Here is an 18,412-nt window from a genome sequence, read left to right as displayed (position 1 = left end):
CTTTTTTGTTGTCCCGTACTATTTCATATGCCAGAAAACGCTTGTAGCAAACATAAGAAATATGAGAGGAGCGACTGTGATATCTTGCACCACGGGTGGCGCACTGCCCTTCCGCCCGTAGGTCTAAAGACAACCGAACCGGTTCCGGCTTAGAAGTGGACTGTGTGTAAAGCCGGCCTTACATCCGATACAGATGGCTTCTGATGGGTTTCCCGTTCCGGATTACTGGCCAGGGGCTGATTGGTTCGCGGGTTCTGATTTCTGGCCCTGGGCTTTTGATTGGTTCGCGGGCCAAGTTCTGATGGCTGGCCCTGGGCCTCTGATTGGTTTTCGGGTTCTGATTGCTGGCCCTGGGCCTCTGATTGGTTTTCGGGTTCTGATGGCTGGCCCTGGGCTTCTGATTGGTTTCCGGGTTCTGATTGCTGGCCCGGGGCCTCTGATTGGTTTCCGGGTTCTGATTGCTGGCCCTGGGCTTCTGATTGGTTTCTGGGTTATCAGATTGATGGCCCTAGACTTCTGATTGGTTTCCGGGTTCTAATTGTTGGCCCTAGGCTTCTGATTGGTTTCCTGGTTCTGATTGCTGGCCCGGGGCTTCTGATTGGTTTCCTGGTGCTGATTGCTGGCCATGGGCTTCCATTCATGAGCTCTGAAGAGTGCACTGAAATTACAAAGGTAGACTCAAATTATTAAACAACAAGCCACGTGACAAAGTCGTCAGAAGAAGCAAAAGGGGCACAGCGACCTCTCTGTTTCATTTGTCCTGCCCGTCGCTCCACCAGAAGCATCGTGAGTACGTATGATTTCTGTTCCTTCCGCTATATGATATTTAGCACCCTACTTCTTAGTGTTAAAAACAGGTCTTATTTTTTTAAAGAGTAGTCACAGGTTTTAGGGTATCGCAATAGAAAGGTTGTTAACATGTTGAATTGACTAATGTCTAATGCATCCAAACTAGTACAGAACAACACGAAATGTGGTTTCATTTTTTTTCTTTTTAGATTTTTCATATGGAGAATTGTGTTCAGTCAACGCAATTTTCAAAGAATATAGAAGGGATTGGTACATTTTTGCACAGGGTGTCATTGATAACAACGGAATAATCCGCTACCTAATTCTTCTTCGTTGTTTATTAGTATGCCATGAAGGACGCGTCACTCCAAGCTCCGTCCAATCAAATGTCCTGTTAACTAGTTTACCGCGAAGGACACGCACGTCACTCCAAGCTCTGTCCAATCAAATGCCCTTTTGATTAGTCCATAGTGGAGGACATGTCACTTCAAACTCTGTCCAATCAAATGCCCTGTTAATTAGTCCGTAGTGGAGGACACGTCACTCCATACTCTGTCCAATCAAATGCCCTTTTTATTAGTCCATGGTGGAGGACACGTCACTCCATACTCTGTCCAATCAAATGCCCTTTTGGTTAGTCCATAGTTGAGGTCACGTCACTCCGGACTCTGTCCAATCAAATGCCTTTTTTATCAGTCCATAGTGGAGGACACGTCACTCCAGACTCTGTCCGATCTAATGCCCTTTTGATTAGTCCATAATGGGTGACACGTCACTCCAAGTTCTGTCCATTCAAATGCCCCTTTGGTAAGTCCAAAGTGAGCACTGGCAAAGGGAAATGGTACTTTCCCTGCTTATTAGCATCTAACACTTGTTAGAACGAATGTGGGTGTTGAACATACCATGCAGTGGACTACTCCCATTATGTAGTGTCTGTGTGGCCCAAGGGCCATGGAATCAGGTGGGGACCATCCCTATACACTAAAGAGTTTGGGGGGACTTTAACGTTCTAACTAGTCAAGATACGGGCCGGTTTTTACAACAATGTCAATGAACTTAGTTACTGTTACAGTAACGGTTACTATTACTGTTAGTATACATATAGTCCAGAGAAAAGGGATCAACACCGACGTCCGCTTTCTTTCTTTATTTTCGGTTGCTGTAGATTACCTCCTTGTCATCTCATCATAGTGAAAACCTGTCATCTTCTGGACAACAGAAAGAAGTTATTGGTATGTTCCATCCATGTTCATTCTGCTAACAACACCATGCATGTATCTCAATGTACAAGTATTGTTACATAAAGTTTGTATCTTTATTGTATTTCATTTTCATATCTAAACTAGAGTTCCACGAACACATTATCTTCGCCAAATAATCAACATAACATAACATAACATAGTGTTAAGGCTTAATCAAGGCTTATCATGGCTTATTATGGAGAGTGATTGATATTTACGTGCTTATCACCCCCTGTAAATTTGATCATGCACCATACCATTTGGAAATTATGATGGGGCGAATGAGTCCAGTCTAGATGGGGTTAAAAATTATTTGGTGGTACAGGACTAGTATATGTGTACAGTGTGCTGGTACAAATGTATATGTGTATGTTGATATTATATGGGCCACAAAGGTTCAATATTGCAGTGTTGTAAGTTGAAAGTGATGATGAAATGGCACAGTCAATATATATGAATGGAATAAATCTTTATTCCATATCATGCACATTTTGAAAGACATAGTACATGTACATGTGACTTTTCCGCACCTAGCAGTGGTGCAGTTTTAGTACAGTGTACTCTCCAAGCAGAGGAGTGGGTCTGGCTGGTTTTTGTCGTGTTTTTAGGTGTTTTTGTCAGGCTTTCTATTTTGTCCCCTTTTCATTTATGTCGCCAATCGTGGTGAACAAAAATGCCTAAACTGAACGCGTTAAAAACGAGCAGGACCCACACCTCTGCTTGGAGGATAGTTTATTTATTTGACCTACATGAACGTTTATGCAAGGCCATCTGGTTACATGACCTGACAGTCCCATGTCCGATTATGAAATGCAGTGGGTTAACAAACTTTCCTTTCATTACCTTCGCCGAGAAAGTTATGCAGAGGGTAGCGTTTGTTTGTGTGTTTGTAACGTACAGCATAATTCGAGAAGGCTTGGATGGATTTTCTTGATATTTGGTAGGTGGGTAGGTCTTGATGAGACATGGAAATGATTAGATTTTGGGTCCCCTAGCGGCTTGTTACGGTACTGCAGCGGAACTTCCTGTTTTGATATCTCGTGTTCTGGACATGCTACGCCATGGTCCTGATTTTTGAGTGGTAGATAGCTCTTTGGACGGAGAGTAAGTGGTGTAGGCTTTGGACCCCTAGCAGCTTTTTTGGAACTGCAGGAACAGGTTTTGCTTCAGACTTTGAAATAGAATAACTCAAGAAGGGCCTGATGGATGGTCATGATTTTTGGCAAGTAGCTACCTTGAGTGATGATGTACATGATTAGATACTTATTATGCAAATCAGTATCTTGTTTGCATAATTAATGAGGAAAGTTTATACATCCGCCAAATTCCATAATAGGACTCTCAAACATGTGACATATTTAAGATGAGAGAAATATTAATAGATGTCAACTAGTGATAAATTGAATGAGCTTGAGATGTGTTCTGGAGCTCATTCACACGTGTTATCACAAGTAACACGTGAATCAACTAAAATACTTTTCAGAACTAACGTTCGATAAATATGGTAAATAGCTAGGGCTCTTTCAAGTAGATTTATCAACACCAGATAAAAGGCGATATTACTCCATAAAACAGAGGCAGAATCCACAACCAATATTCATAATCATCAATATTTGTAAACGTCTCAATGTTTATGTAAATTTTCATTAATATCTATGAATATTAATGAGACGCATATCTATAAAACATTGGTGAATTGATAACATATTTAAAAATATTCATGAACGTTCACGTATTTTATGAACATTCATCAATTTTCTGAACATTCAGTTCTGTACATTAATTCAGAACTTGGAAGATTTGGAATTTCCGAAAGATTTGGAAGATTTGGAAGTTTTTTTCGGAATATCCGGAATATCCGGAATATCCGGAATTTCCGGAATTTTCGGAATTTTCGGAATTTTCGGAATTTTCGGAATTTCCGGAATTTCCGGAATATCCGGAATATCCGGAAATTCCGGAATATCCGGAATATCCGGAATATCCGGAATTTCCGGAATATCCGGAAATTCCGGATATTCCGGATATTCCGGATATTCCGGAATTTCCGGAATATCCGGAATATCCGGAATTTCCGGAATATCCGGAATTTCCGGAATATCCGGAATATCCGGAATTTCCGGATTATCCGGAATATCCGGAATTTCCGGAATATCCGGAATTTCCGGAATTTCCGGAATTTCCATCATAAGCTTCTGTTGAAGGCGATCAATCAATTTATGATTGATGAGAAACACTCCTAAATACATCAGTTATACAGGTTAAATCATTTGGCGAAGGTATGAGGTCGTGGAACTCAGAATAAAGCACCATCTGAGCTCTGTAAATACCAAATATCACGACGATCTGTCGACCCCTTCTCAAGTTATTCATGTCCGAATGTCAAAACAAAAACACCCACAAGCCGCTAGGGGGCCCAAATTTGTGGCATGAACTATCTACCATAGCACTTTCAGAAAATATGCCTCCAGATTTTGAAGCTCTGTTGTACCCGCTAGAAGGCCCATTATCGAACTTGACCTTCCTTTCTGTAAACCCTACCCATCCACTAGATATCATACAGATCCATCAACAGCTTCTTGAGTTATGCTGGCGACAGACTTGTGATAATAATTGGCAACACATCATAATATCATAATATCATAATATCATAATATCATAATATCATAATATCATTATATCATAATATCATAATATCATAATATCATAATATCATAATATCATTATATCATAATATCATTATATCATAATATTATAATATCATAATATCATAATATCATAATATCATAATATCATAATATCATAATATCATAATATCATAATATCATAATATCATAATATCATAATATCATAATATCATAATATCATAATATCATAATATCGGCGAGATAATATCATAATATCATAATATCATAATATCATAATATCATAATATCATAATATCATAATATCATAATATCATAATATCATAATATCATAATATCATAATATCATAATATCGGCGAGATAATATCATTATATCATAATATCATAATTCATGGCAATGTGGCATGATATTCATGAAATTCATAAATTCATGAATTCAGAAATTCATAAATTCAGAAATTCGTTAACTTGACTCGCGGGACTGTGCATATAAATTTTAAATTTATAAATTGAATTAATGAATTAATGAATTGACCGGTTGCCAATTTGACCCTCTCTCCGTAGCCAACTCCCTTCAAACATTTGACTCTATTTGGCCAATTTCTACTATTTTCCCAGCGACCGGGGGAGACTGGTAGAGTCTAGTAACAGTGGGGGTTCAAGCACCTCCAACTGACCAGTCTAACTGGTCGCGACCTTTTAGCCTAGTGGTTAAGACGTGCGTGCCTGTGATCTGGCCTCCGGTTCGAATCTCGGTTGGGATCACTTGTTTCTACTCGCTCCTTTGATTTGTTTCACTGGTTCCCACACCGGCCCTGTGAGTAACGATCAGATGACACAGGGAATATCGTACTCGGAGACTCGGGACGAGTCTAGAAAGAAAAGGGGGAGTAGTGTAACAGTGGGGGTTCAAACGCCTCCAACTGACCGGTCTAACTGGTTGCGACCTTGAGCCTAGTGCCTGTGATCTGGCCTCCGGTTTCGGCGTGAGTTCGAATCTCGGTTGGGATCACTTCTGTTTCTACTCGCTCCTTTGATTTGTTTCAACTGTGATCGATAGTTTGGTGACTGTGGTAGCTATGCACTTCACTCCATCGGCTGAAATATATCGGCTGTGTAGGATTGACGTCTTGTGTAGCAACAGTCATCACCCCTCCTCCTGTTCCATTTCTGTCTGCTCTGAATGCCGTTGCTTGTGGCAGAAAATTTTTAGTCTGTTGTCGGCCATTCAGGAAGGTTTCCACGAAACAGAAGACATCGACTGGTTGTGTTGATCTGTCAGCTCTCCTATATTTTAGATGTTCCGCGTAGGAGTATATTCAGGAACTTGACATTTAATGCAAGTATCACGGTCTTCTGTGTTAGGTTGTTGTGTAACCTTGGCTTTGACACAGGCAGCTGTTTTAGGAGTTCCATTTCTTTAAGAACATATATTTTGGTTTACAGTATTGTAATTCACTAATTGTATACGATTTAAATCCCAATAGATACAATCCGTTCAAACTCAACATGACGTAAGGCAACATATAACTGACCTGAGAAAAAACGACCCGTTTGCGCTCAAAGGGGACAACAGTTTTGTCCAGTGATCTACCTTAAACTTTAGGTACAGCCCCATGCTAAAGATTGAGGATACTGTTCTCGTCGTGCTTGGATCGTCCGCTTGCCGTAACTGAGAACTTATTGAACATTGTCTTTTGATGGGTACCGCATTTGGGTATATCTTTCTTGTATTTGCTTTCACTGTCGAATTTTACGAGGAAGGTGTGGACATCATGGCATGTGCTGTCAATGCCTACGAATGCGCCCTTAACAATTCCGTCTAATATGTTAACGTTGGCAGTGACCACGACTCTTGCACCTACTGCTATTGACAATATCTCTCTAAAGCCTACTGTTTCACTTTTTTTGGAGGGTGTTAGATTTGTGAGACCTGTTACTGTTTTTTCGTGTCTCTGTCTTAAATGTGAAACACCCTGGAGGGGAGTTCAGTCAGGTCCTGATGGGTAGCATGGGTCTGTTTTAAAGATTACCCTGATTTTGAGGATTTTTATGTTACTATCTGCGCAAGAACCTTTTCTTACTCTCATCTACGAAGGACTGTGGTCCACATCCAGTGTGGTATACAACTGCATTTTACAAACCACATAAAGCTTAGTATAATGCCTTCTGTAGTGCCTGCTGCTTGCACATTTCCTTATATTCATCGTTTTGACTTGTCCCGCACAGGACCAGACCTTTCCTGTGTTTGTTGATATAAGCTCAGTCCCAGCCGGAGTGTAGTTTGGCAGGTGGTTTTTGAGGTCACCAGAGAGCATCAATCTAATTTGCACAGGCCTGCTGACAAGCAGGTGTTGCCCTTAGATATAGGTCGACAAAGGGTACTTAAAAAATGTAATTATAAACAAGCCTATTTCACCACTTAATTAGACCCTGATTACAATTTCATACGTCTTTATTTGTTAATCATTACCTCAATAACCTACCTGTCCAAAACAATGCAAATTCATCAAACCCTACCCGTGTTATTCGCCTCCAAAGGTAACATAAAAAAGGTCTACTGCAGTTCTAAGCAAGCCTCTAGGGGGTCTAAACTTACATCACTTACTCCCTGCCCCAAGAGCTGTACACCACTTAAAAATCGTTACCATAGCACTTGTATGAAATTTGACTACAAGCTTTCGGCGAATTCATAAACTTTCCTCATTTATTATGCTAATTATCGTCTTATTTGCATGACAAGTATTCAGTTATGTAAAGCATCACCGAAACTATCCACATGCCATAAATTATGATAATCCGTCAATCCCTGCTGGAGTTATTCGTCTCCAAATGTATTAACAAAAACGCCAACTGCAGTTCCAAACGAGCAGCTAGGGGGCCTTAATTCCCACCACTCACTTGCCGTCCCAGAAGCTATATACTACTACGTTTCCGTCACTTTTTTTGCCTACATACAAACACAGAAAAATTAAAAGTCCGCTGCAGTATTGTTGGAAAAAGACAGGTGAACGATTTTTTAACTTGACCTTCCTTTGCACAACCACTACACACCTACCAAATATCATGAAGATCCATCAAAGGTTTCCCGAGTTATGCTCTTGACATACATACAGACCCACACAACAGCCGGCTCAACCGAAAACATAATCTACTCCGAGTTCCTCGGCGAAGATAACAAATACAATTTCATTACTCAACCCTGCTTATCTCAAATGTTCTGTATAAATCTATCACCTGGAAATTAATCAATATTACAGCTAAACATTTCGGTGAAATGAATTAATGGCGTATGATTTTATCCATTTTCTGTAGGTTCTCATCGTGGTAAGGGCACAGCTATCATCTGAACCATCGAGTGACGAATCATACTTCCTTCAAACTCTTTTAATACTCTGAAGGTAGACAGAGCATATGGCAAGTCATTACAGCTGATAGAGTCAGAGGGAATGCCTGTGAGTGTCTACGACACGTTAGACTGCTAGCTGCTAGCGCCTTTGTATAAGATATTATCGCCGTTTCTTTGTGGAAAGATACAACAGTGTGTTAATCATAATTAGGAAATATGTTGTGTTTCTCTTCCTTATGAACCCGGTGTGCGGTGGAGGTAGTCCACTTCCAGATAGATGTTATGTTAGAGATGGACTTATCACGGATATCAGCTGCAAGAACTCAAACCTAACCAGTCTACCCAGTCATCCGCCGTACAGAATATTAGCAATGTGTACCTTCAGCAAAATCGTTTAAGAAAAATCCCTGCCTTCTCTGGCCATTGCTTCCGGTTTCTCCTGACACTAAATATCAGTCATAACCTGGTCTCGGAGTTTCCGTGGGGGTCCTTGAAACATCTAATGTTCCTAAGAGCAATTGACCTAAGGTACAACCGTCTGACTTCCGTGAGTCTTGACTTGGTCATCGGTTGGTTGCCAAGTCTTCATTATGTAAATCTGGCCTACAATAAGTTGGCCACTTTCTCGGAGGAAAACCTGGGTATTCCCACTCATATTCACAGCTATAGGAGGAAGGACCTGTCCAAGGGGCTGAGGGTAATACACGGCAATCCGATTCACTGCGATTGTCGCATGTCATGGCTGGCAGAAAAGGCTCTTGTGTTTCACCAATGTTGGCCCCGAAGCGTCAGATTAACCGATGACATGCTTTATTGTGATTTTGCCGAAAACGGTAAACCGGCTTGTAACAGCCCCAAACGACTGGAAAACGTCCCGGTACACAAGGCGAACCTTTCTCAATGCCCAGACATGAAGACAACCAGATCTGTCAAAGACTCCACTGAAAACGAATTTTCTATTTCTCCAAACACGACAAGCTACCATGATTCGCCTTTAGCACATTTGGCAGCCGGATCAAAACTGCATGAGGGAAACAGCACCACGCTACACACCACGGTAGACCACACCGACCGTCTCCAACTGGTCACGCATGCGCACTCCTCTAGCTCCACCAAGGCGCATGCGCGTACATCCCAAACACTGACTAGTAACACTACGATAACTATCATCATTGCCGTGGTATTCGCACTTGTTTTGTTTTTCATCTTAGCCCCTATTGTAATCACAAAAAAGGTCATTCAAAAGAGACAAAATGACAGCCAACAAAGCCGAATAGACCAAAATGTAGGGTTGCCAGTAGCTTCGGAAGGGTCCATCGATGTCTTTCCGAACCCAGTCTACAGCAGCAATAACGAGTACAGTATTATAAACGATCATTTGATTTTCACTTGCTCCACCCACAGACAAGATCCCAACCCTCAAATCGCAGGTTCAACTGCAGAGTCAAACCATCAGCATGGCTCTATCATTTCAACTCATGATCAACAAAACGGTTTGTACCGCACACTGAATCGTTCTACAGCTGCAGAGTTAAACCGTCAGCATGGCTCTATCATTTCAACGCAACAAAACGGTTTGTACCGCACACTGAATCGTTCTACAGCTGCAGAGTTAGACCATCGGTGTGACTCTGTCATCATTCCAATTCAAGGACGCGGTTTTTACCGCAGAATCGAAGGCGAACATCGGGCTGAAAATAGCACCACGTAGGGACCAGAAATACCGTCCAGGCGTTTCACGTTTTAATTGAATTCAACAGACTATAGTCACACCCACACAAAATCATAGGTGAATTGATAAGGAATTGTTCATATGTCTATATATAATACTTGTAACCGGTTGTCTGTGTGGTGAACATGTGTCAGTGACGGTCTCCGTTGCAGAGCCATACTGGCATTTTTCAACTACGTGCTGTTTTTTGATCTGCTTGCCCTGGGCTTCTGATTGGTTCCCGGGTTCTGCTTGCTGGCCCGTGGCCTCTGATTGTTTTTCTGGTTCTGATTGCTGGCTAGGGGCTTCTGATTAGTTTCCGGGTTAATTTTGATTGCTGGCCCGGGGCTTCTGATTGGTTGGCCGGTTCTAATTTCTGGCCCGGGGCTTATGATTGGTTCACGGATTCTGATTTATTGCCCGGGGCTTCTGATTGGTTTCCGGCTTAATTCTGATTCCTGGCCCAGGGCTTCTGATTGGTTTCCGGCTTAATTCTGATTCCTGGCCCAGGGCTTCTGATTGGTAAGCCAGTTCTAATTGCTGGCCCGGGGCTTCTAGTTGGTTCCCAAAGCTAATGATTGCTTGCCCGTGGAAGGAAATAAGAACTTGGAAAGCAATCGGAACTTGGTAGCTATAATGAAACTACTTGAGCGTTGCTGAAAAACAACAACAAGAAAAACAGGGTGTGATCTGCAACGGAGGCCCTGATCATGGTAAATAATCTATACAAATTTTTGTTCAGCTACGTCTGCGTCGACTAAAGAGCTCCTTGTGTATACAGTTTGAACTAGATTATCAACTTGTGAAGTAAAGAATACGGTAAATCCGCTAATGTTTGTTCTGTCTACAACCAATCAGTGAATGAATGAATAAACTTTATTGCTCGACAATTGTACAATGTATGGCGACAATGACAAAGCAATCAATGCCATCATGATGGTATGTGTCAGACATGTACCGTAGAGATAACATGTATGGCATCTGAGTACAAGGTGCCGTATCATTAACGGTCGAATTCCTTCAAGGCATAATTCTGTTCTTCTGTCACTTGTTGCCTTAAACTGTTTTAATTTGGGTATTACTTGGAGTAAGTTTGTATAGTATAAAAAGGCAACTCTGAAGAAGACAGATGTTTCCATCATGCATGTCATAATATAACTACAGACGAGACAGTCTATGGAAAAGACTCAAAAGAGTTTCTCATCACTTCGAGTAAGCTAGATGACCATTAATCGGCCATCCGCTGTATAATGTATTTATTGGTTCAGTATGTACATTGTATTTACATGCCCAACTAGCGAATATATTGAACAGTATTTGCAGTCTTTGCGTGTCTATTTTGGCAGCTTGTGTATTGCTTGAGTAGAGGGCGTTATATAAGCAATTGTGCTCTGACACTCGTAAAATCATATGTGGATAAAAAATAGAATAAAATAAATCTATACATTGCTTACATTGCTACATCTCAACTTGGATAACATCTGTAATAACCTTGGAGATTGTGATAATTTGTAACAGTCATTGCTGTTGATGCTGCCAATGCTTCACACTGCCTACAATTAAAGCACATGAAAACCCATCCTTTACTTCTTGCGTTTGACCTTTTAACCCTCAAACACCCCCTCTGCCTGATCTGCCTGACCTATTGTTTGAAAAGCAGTCTACATCCTCAATCTGTAGGTAACAATATTTCACAAAACATTGAAAACAAATGACTAAAAGAACACTGACCTTCTATTACATACTCACGTGATAGAGGCTTCTACAATTTATATAATCATTCTTTGAAGTAAAGAAATATAAGCTTGAATCAGATATAAACAGTCCAATGGAAAACAAAATAAGGTCAACCATACATCCAAATGAGAAATATGTTAACCAGGACAATACATTTGCCACCATTGGTTGCCTGTTTGTGACCTTCTATAGTACTAGTAATGATTCTCACAGAAGTACTTTGTACGTTTGTAAACTTGAGGAATAAGCAAACGTCCCTACTATTAACTTTCAAAAGACTAAACATTAAACACCAAGTGCCTATGGCTACAATACTCTCACGGCCGTACCGGTTCTCTACTCGCGTCACAATCCAAGCGAGCGCCGGCCGAATTTGTAGATCGCTCGAAGCTCGCCGAATTTCAAAATCGCCCGAGCGTCGACCGTTTTTTCCAATGAAAATCTCGGGCGACGTCCGTCGAACACTAAAAACTAAAAATCCTCCATGAGATGGTACCATCTCTTAGACATTGCTAACCTGGTTAATCTCCCGAAACCCGCGTAATCGACAGGACGTCGGCCATGCTTCGGCCGAAAATGCAAATTTGAAGCTCGCCAACACGTCGGCCGAGCTGAATTTCTTATTTGTGACGGGGGGCTTAATAATTAAAGTCTTGTCCTCATACTATTTATACGCCTGTTTTAGCATAAACCACCACCTCGCACAGTGACAAGGGACCTGTAACCCCCCACAGTTGTACGGACACATAACGGCCGGCCATGGGCGGGGCGCAGGGCACCTCGATGGTCTGTCCATTGGCCGCAATGTCCATGTACGTCTCTCCGCACTGGTCATTCCAGACGAAGTCCTCGTTCGGGCCAACTCGCACCAGGACGTTCTTCAGTCGTTCGCCTACAATTAAACGTGCAGTCCAATAAAGCGCAATTAGAACCCTCCAAATTAGACATCTACCAACATTTTAAAGATAATCAGATCATTATTGTAGCATTTTCAAAAGGCTTACTTCAAAGCAAACGATTGTTTCACATCACTTTTCCAAAGATGCACTCAACCTCCATGGATGTTCGATAGTGTAAAGTATGTCCTTGCCTTGCAGGGACAAATTGATTAGGTGTTTGTGTCGCTTTTCCATATGAAATGATTACGTCTTACCTTCGCTAATATAAGAAGATTATACTTGCTGCCTTCAAGGTTGAGACAGATTAAAATTTCCATATATGATCTTATTATGTTTACAAATGTAAGCTAACACAAAGTCTGATCATCGCCTGCAGTAGATAAGCATTACTCACCACAGCAATCCCCCCTGTTCAGAATGCTGACCCGGGTAACTGTGAAGGTGCCTGCCAGGTCCACCCTCCACCAGGGCTGATGTTCGGAGTGCGTGTGAGTGCAGTCATTCTTGTACACAAGCTGTGTTCCCCTGTCACCATCCACCGCCTTACTGGGCCCCACCGGAGCCGTAAGCGTGGAGCTCTGTGTTGCAGTCTTACCAACAGCCACGTTAAACTCTAAAAGTAGGTAAACATGGAAAGGGATAGCATTGAGATGTTTGCATGCTGGGACAGAAGATCGATTTGGTGAATGCATCGGTTCTAAGATAAGTAAGTATACATACAAATATAACATCTTTAAATTGACAAAGGGTTCAAAGTCTTGTTCGTCTTTCCCTATTTGTCAAGTCAATTTGTGCGCAAACTCGGGGTGATTCAAAACAGTATGAAAAGATACTATAGAATGAAAATGGCTTGAAATCAGACCTTTTTCTTTTCGTTATCAAACGTTAACGATGTTTCACAGGTTTATCCCATAACAGTATCACATGATATCGTAGGACCTCACCGGCAAGGCTTTGACACGTTGGACCAGGAGGCCCCATCAGCCCCCTTTCTCCTGGCGGGCCAGGTGGCCCGGCAAACCCAGGACCAGCAGGCCCCATGGTTCCCTTTTTTCCTGGAGGTCCAGGAGGTCCGGCATGCCCGGGACCAGCTGGCCCAATGGGGCCCTTTTTTCCCGCGGGGCCCGGAGGGCCAGCTGCCCCCATGCTTCCCTTCACTCCCCGAGGGCCAGCTGGCCCAGTGGCCCCCTTTTCTCCTGGGGGGCCAGAAGGCCCAGGAAACCCGGGACCAATGGGGCCCTTTTCTCCAGGAGGTCCAGCAGGCCCCATGGCTCCCTTTTCCCCTGGAGGCCCAGGAGGCCCCACAGCCCAAGGGCCTGTTGGCAATGTAGGTCCATTTTCACATCGAGGTCCAGACAGCCCAGGTGGCCCAGGAGGACGAGCTTCGCCTGCCTTGTCTCCTGAAATAAAAATATGGATTTAGCCTTTTAAGAAGGACCCATTTCCGAGAATGAGCTAAGATGCAAAGGAACATTTCCAGCAGATAGATTTGATGACAGGAATATGAAGAATAAGGTTGGCGCTACAAGTAATGAACATACATGAATAATCTAGCGGCGATTTTTTTTTCTCTCAGAAATAAACTCAATAAACAGTTATTAATAAGGTGAAAAAGCTCGTTTTTGCATTGATCTGCAGATGACACTGCTCGTCGGTACTCTACAAGATCAAAAAAACTTACGTTCCAGCTCTCGTAGACGTGCTTGAAGATTCCACACCTCGTTGAAAAGAGTGAATCTAACTGTAAGAACAAACAGGAAAATCTCGGTCGCTAAGCCTTTGCGTGATACAGCAGAATTAGCAAAAAAACAAAAACTTAAGTCTAAATGTAACGTTCCTTGTGTTATTCATTATATTGTAGAAATAGAACTGACCTGCAAAATATGACGATATCACGGAGGTGGCCACGACGAGTACAGGGAACGCGATTTGCCATAACTCCTTGCACAGGCCGAACCGTTTCTTTTTGCTATCGGCATCCGCTTGGTGGACTGCTGTTAGAGAAAACCATATCAACCATCATACACTCCAACGGGGACCCCAGGCGCGCGTGTATTTTGAAGTGGCATTTGAAAATCTAAGATAACCAAAACGCCCCTGCAGTTTTATAGCAAGCTGCTAATTATGATAGGGCCAGGCCTGCACCACTTTTTCATTACATCACACACACACACACACACACACACACACACACACACACACACACGCACACACACACACACACACAGATGGAGCCAAAATCTATACCTCCCTTTTTCATGGAGTTTATATATACCTATAAATACCGACACTGCACACACTTTACCTGCTGTGGATTCATACATAGGGTTCTTTATACTCGCAGAGGCGTCCGCTACTGGCCGCCAATCAGTCTGAGGCTGCTGTATGGGTGTGGTGCCTGGAGGAAAATTACAGCAGTTATACGTTTGAGTACCTCGGATAAGGCACTTGTTGACAAAAGCACAGTCCTAGACTCAAAGTAGCATCAAGCCCTTTATCACGACATTAAAAACAACAGATAAAAAGATGCCATTATTGACTTCTTAGAAAACCACGAAATTTCCAGGGTCGATATGAATGACATAAACACGTAATCAGCTCGTCTTGTTGCATATTGAAAAGGAGAAAAAGAACACAGCCTGACTATATTCACATTTTCTTCTTTGTTTGTCGAGTAGAAATCATATATCTTATTCAATGCCCATGTATGCATACACTGAAAGTTAAAAAGATGCAATGATTCCACATCTCCGTCAATAAAATAAACTGTATTTCTGGACGAAAATTGAAAAACAGGAGTATAAGAAACATCAAGAAAAACGCTTCGACTGGTGCTGCCGATAGGCATTAAATCATTATGTAGCCACCAGTTGGTTACTAAAACAGCACCGAGAATCACAAAGCAAGGAAAGAACAAGATCGATATCAGGACTGGAAACGTTTTACCTGCTGCGGGTTCATACATAGGGTTGTTGAAACTCGCAGAATTGTCCACTGGTGACCGCAAATCAGTCTGGGACTGCTGTATGGGTGTGGTGCCTGGAGGAAAATTACAGCAGTTATACGTTTTACTATATATGAACTGTTCTGATATCAAAGCTTGATATCACTTCCACCAAATTGAATCCAAAAATGCAAAATGAACGCATACCTCATGTACCAACCTGTGTCACTTGTCTGGGACTGCTGCTGCCCTTCCGACATGATGCCGCTTGTCAGGTTTCTGAACAGCAAAAACACGACCTACCTTCGACAAGCTGCTGGGCGACTCAAACACGGCCCAAGGTAATAGAAAGCCTTACATCACGAAAGCAAAGGCCAAAGATGAAAGGAAGCCATATTATTGGCTTCGTAACAGACATCTAAAGAAACATTCAAGGTCGATACGAATTACATCAGCACGTAATAAGTTTCATTGCTACATATTCAAAGGGGTAAAAGCCTGAAATGCATTCTCACATTTTAGTACTTTATTGCGCGACAATTGTAACTGGTACAATGATGCAAACTTACGCACATGACAGTTGAACTATTGCTATTTATGTGTATGTCACTGAAGAGCTTTCTATTGATAAATTATACATTAAAATCAACAAAGTAACAAAAGAAAAATGACCAACCAAAGCACTCCTTGACCAAAGTTAAGTTCCCAAACTTTTTGTGCCAAGTTTAGATGAATATTACATAACATGAATAGACAAAGGAATCCATTTGTATACTCTCGTAGTTTAAGATCAACCATGTCGCTGCTCTATGCTGAACACACAAGTAAAGCGACAAGATAGTATTCTTACGTGCTAGAATGTCAGAAGAATTCGGTTTCCTAGGGAATTCATTGGTGTAACTTTTGAAATGTTTTAAGAGATATCGTAATACCTGAATAGAAAGGTTCTTTTATTCATAACCAAACATTTTACAAGAGCCGACGTTTCGACAGCTGTCAGCCATCTTCATCAGGGCAATACTGACTAGTTCATAGTGCACTGAAGCTAGGTGTTACTGCTAACAATGCAGTCTCAAACGTAACTTACGGTATTGTTTAATTAATAGATACTGTTAATTGCATTACTAGCAGTAACACCTAGCTTCAGTTTTCATCTTTGTGAAACATCGATGAGCTTTTGGAAAGTTGTTGTCTAAGGATTTCCACTGCACTCCCACAGAAAGTTGTTAGATGGCGTAACTTCCTTATTCTTAAGACCTATTGTAAGTACATACCAAATATCATCACAATTCTTCGGCCTGGTGGCAAGTAGGTCAAAGTGCACACATACATGCACCAGAACACGCACACACACACAAACACACGCACACACACACACAAACACACACACACACACACACACAAACCCATGTATGTACAAATATACATACAAACCGAACACACACATACATGGATATATACATACACACATATAGATACTGTTCAAAGTCTGCAGGGAGATGTTGAGCGATTTCCTGATAACTACGCCACCGCCGAGGCTGGTACAGGAGTTCGGTGTCCTGCTCGACAGCTTCAACTGCAGCCTGAGCCGCGGAGAAGACGATGTGGTAGAGTTAGGCAACGGCTGGTCTATCGTTGCAGAGCCCGCGATTGAGTCAATGGCCCCGAAGATATGGGGAGAGCCAAAATGTGCTTTGAGCCTCATCGTGGTTATAGAGCCATGTGTTGTATTTACTGAGAAATTCTGCTCCATGTAACGTTGTGCTACTAGTTTTGGTGCGCTACCAATTATGGTCCACTTTTGTTCATGCACTAACATCTGTATCTGTATCTGTATCTGTAAAGCCGGTATAACCGCCCTTCGGCGTGAAACCACCAGCTTCGCAGGCACGCGGCGCGGCAGCAGCTGGTTATATTACACTGAACGGCCTGTCACACCTAACTTTTGCGCATCTGACTGCAATCGTTCTTTGAAGCTATTTAGTGAAGGTGTTCCTACAGCGTCTGATGATAACGAGTTCCATTCTACTATGGGTGTGCGTGCGTGCGTGCGCGCGCGCATGTGTGTGTGTGTTTGTGTGTGTGTGTATATATGTATGTATGTGTGTGTGTTTGTGTGTGTGTGTGTATGTGTGTGTGTGGTGTGCGTATTTGTGTGTGTGTGGTGTGCGTATTTGTGTGTGTGCGTGTGTGCGCGTGTGTGCGTGTGTGTGTGTGTGTGTGTGTGTGTGTGTGTGTGTGTGTGTGGTGTGTTCCAACCCTTTTCCCTGGTTGGGGATATGAAAACATAATGCAATAATGGGAGGGGGGCCTCGAGGTAGTCGTCACAAGTGACATTTGCAATGAACCTCCGGTGCCAACAAACTCTTATCATAATCGGTCTGCTTGCCAAAAGGTCATCGACCGTAATTATCTCCTGTTTATACCCCCATTCCACTTGGACGGCGCTCTTACTGCGCTCTCACGGCGACCTCATTTTGGCCAGATCGCCGTGAGAGCGCCGACAGCGCGGCGAGAGCGCCATTGAGAGCGCCGACAGCGCGGCGAGAGCGCCGACAGCGCGGCGAGAGCGCCATGCGCGCCGTCACCTCGGCGATGGTTTTGAACATGCTCAAAACCTTCGCCGTGAGAGCGCCGAGGATGGCGATCAAAAACGAGCGCCGAGAGAGCGCCGAGAGAGCGCGGAGCGAGCGCGGTGAGCGCCGTGAGAGCGCCGTGAGAGCGCCGTGAGCGCCGTGAGAGCGCCCAAGGTGGGATCAAAGGGCCGCAGCGAGCGCTCAAGGATCGCAGTGAGCGCTCTATTAGGATTGAATGGTCTTAACTGTAGTTCAAACAAATTTCATTCTTGAAGTGATGTATCTTGAATTTCTGGGAATTTTGTGGTCAAATCATAGTTTTGCTCGTGGGTAATACAAATTGACGAATAACTACAAGTACTTGCTTCCATTCAAATTAAATTCCCTCCAAGTTTTATTGTCAGTGATTCAAAATGTGTTTCAAAATTCTAGATCTGTGATTTACGTTTCTATTATAACGTAGAATGATGAAATATATTTATTGCAAACAGTTTACATGACAGACAACACAGAAAAAAAC

The 18,412-nt window shown here is 42.5% G+C and overlaps 1 protein-coding gene across 1 annotated transcript; it reads right to left on the bottom strand.

The window, feature by feature from the left end:
* Positions 1-11,454: 11,454 nt before the first annotated feature.
* Positions 11,455-16,641, bottom strand: LOC136434579 (uncharacterized). Its single transcript, XM_066427458.1, has 8 exons — positions 15,537-16,641; positions 15,319-15,411; positions 14,678-14,770; positions 14,247-14,363; positions 14,054-14,113; positions 13,317-13,772; positions 12,767-12,985; positions 11,455-12,365 (listed from the first exon to the last, which is right to left on the bottom strand). Exons 1-8 carry the CDS (start codon positions 15,574-15,576, stop codon positions 12,142-12,144), a joined length of 1,302 nt encoding a protein of 433 aa, XP_066283555.1. The 5' UTR covers positions 15,577-16,641; the 3' UTR covers positions 11,455-12,141.
* Positions 16,642-18,412: the final 1,771 nt, after the last annotated feature.

This window comes from Branchiostoma lanceolatum, chromosome 5 (assembly GCF_035083965.1).
Source record: "Branchiostoma lanceolatum isolate klBraLanc5 chromosome 5, klBraLanc5.hap2, whole genome shotgun sequence".
In the NCBI taxonomy this organism is placed as follows: domain Eukaryota; kingdom Metazoa; phylum Chordata; class Leptocardii; order Amphioxiformes; family Branchiostomatidae; genus Branchiostoma; species Branchiostoma lanceolatum.
Note: the sequence above shows the minus strand (reverse complement) of the source record. Positions and strands in the feature narration are given on the sequence as shown.

Coding starts and splice junctions, on each gene's coding strand:
- LOC136434579 (XM_066427458.1), bottom strand. CDS start 15,576: ATGTCGGAAGGGCAGCAGCAGTCCCAGACAAGTGACACAG. Junction 14,771..15,318: donor TATGTATGAACCCGCAGCAG/GTAAAACGTTTC, acceptor ATTTTCCTCCAG/GCACCACACCCATACAGCAG. Junction 14,364..14,677: donor TATGTATGAATCCACAGCAG/GTAAAGTGTGTG, acceptor CTCTAACAGCAG/TCCACCAAGCGGATGCCGAT.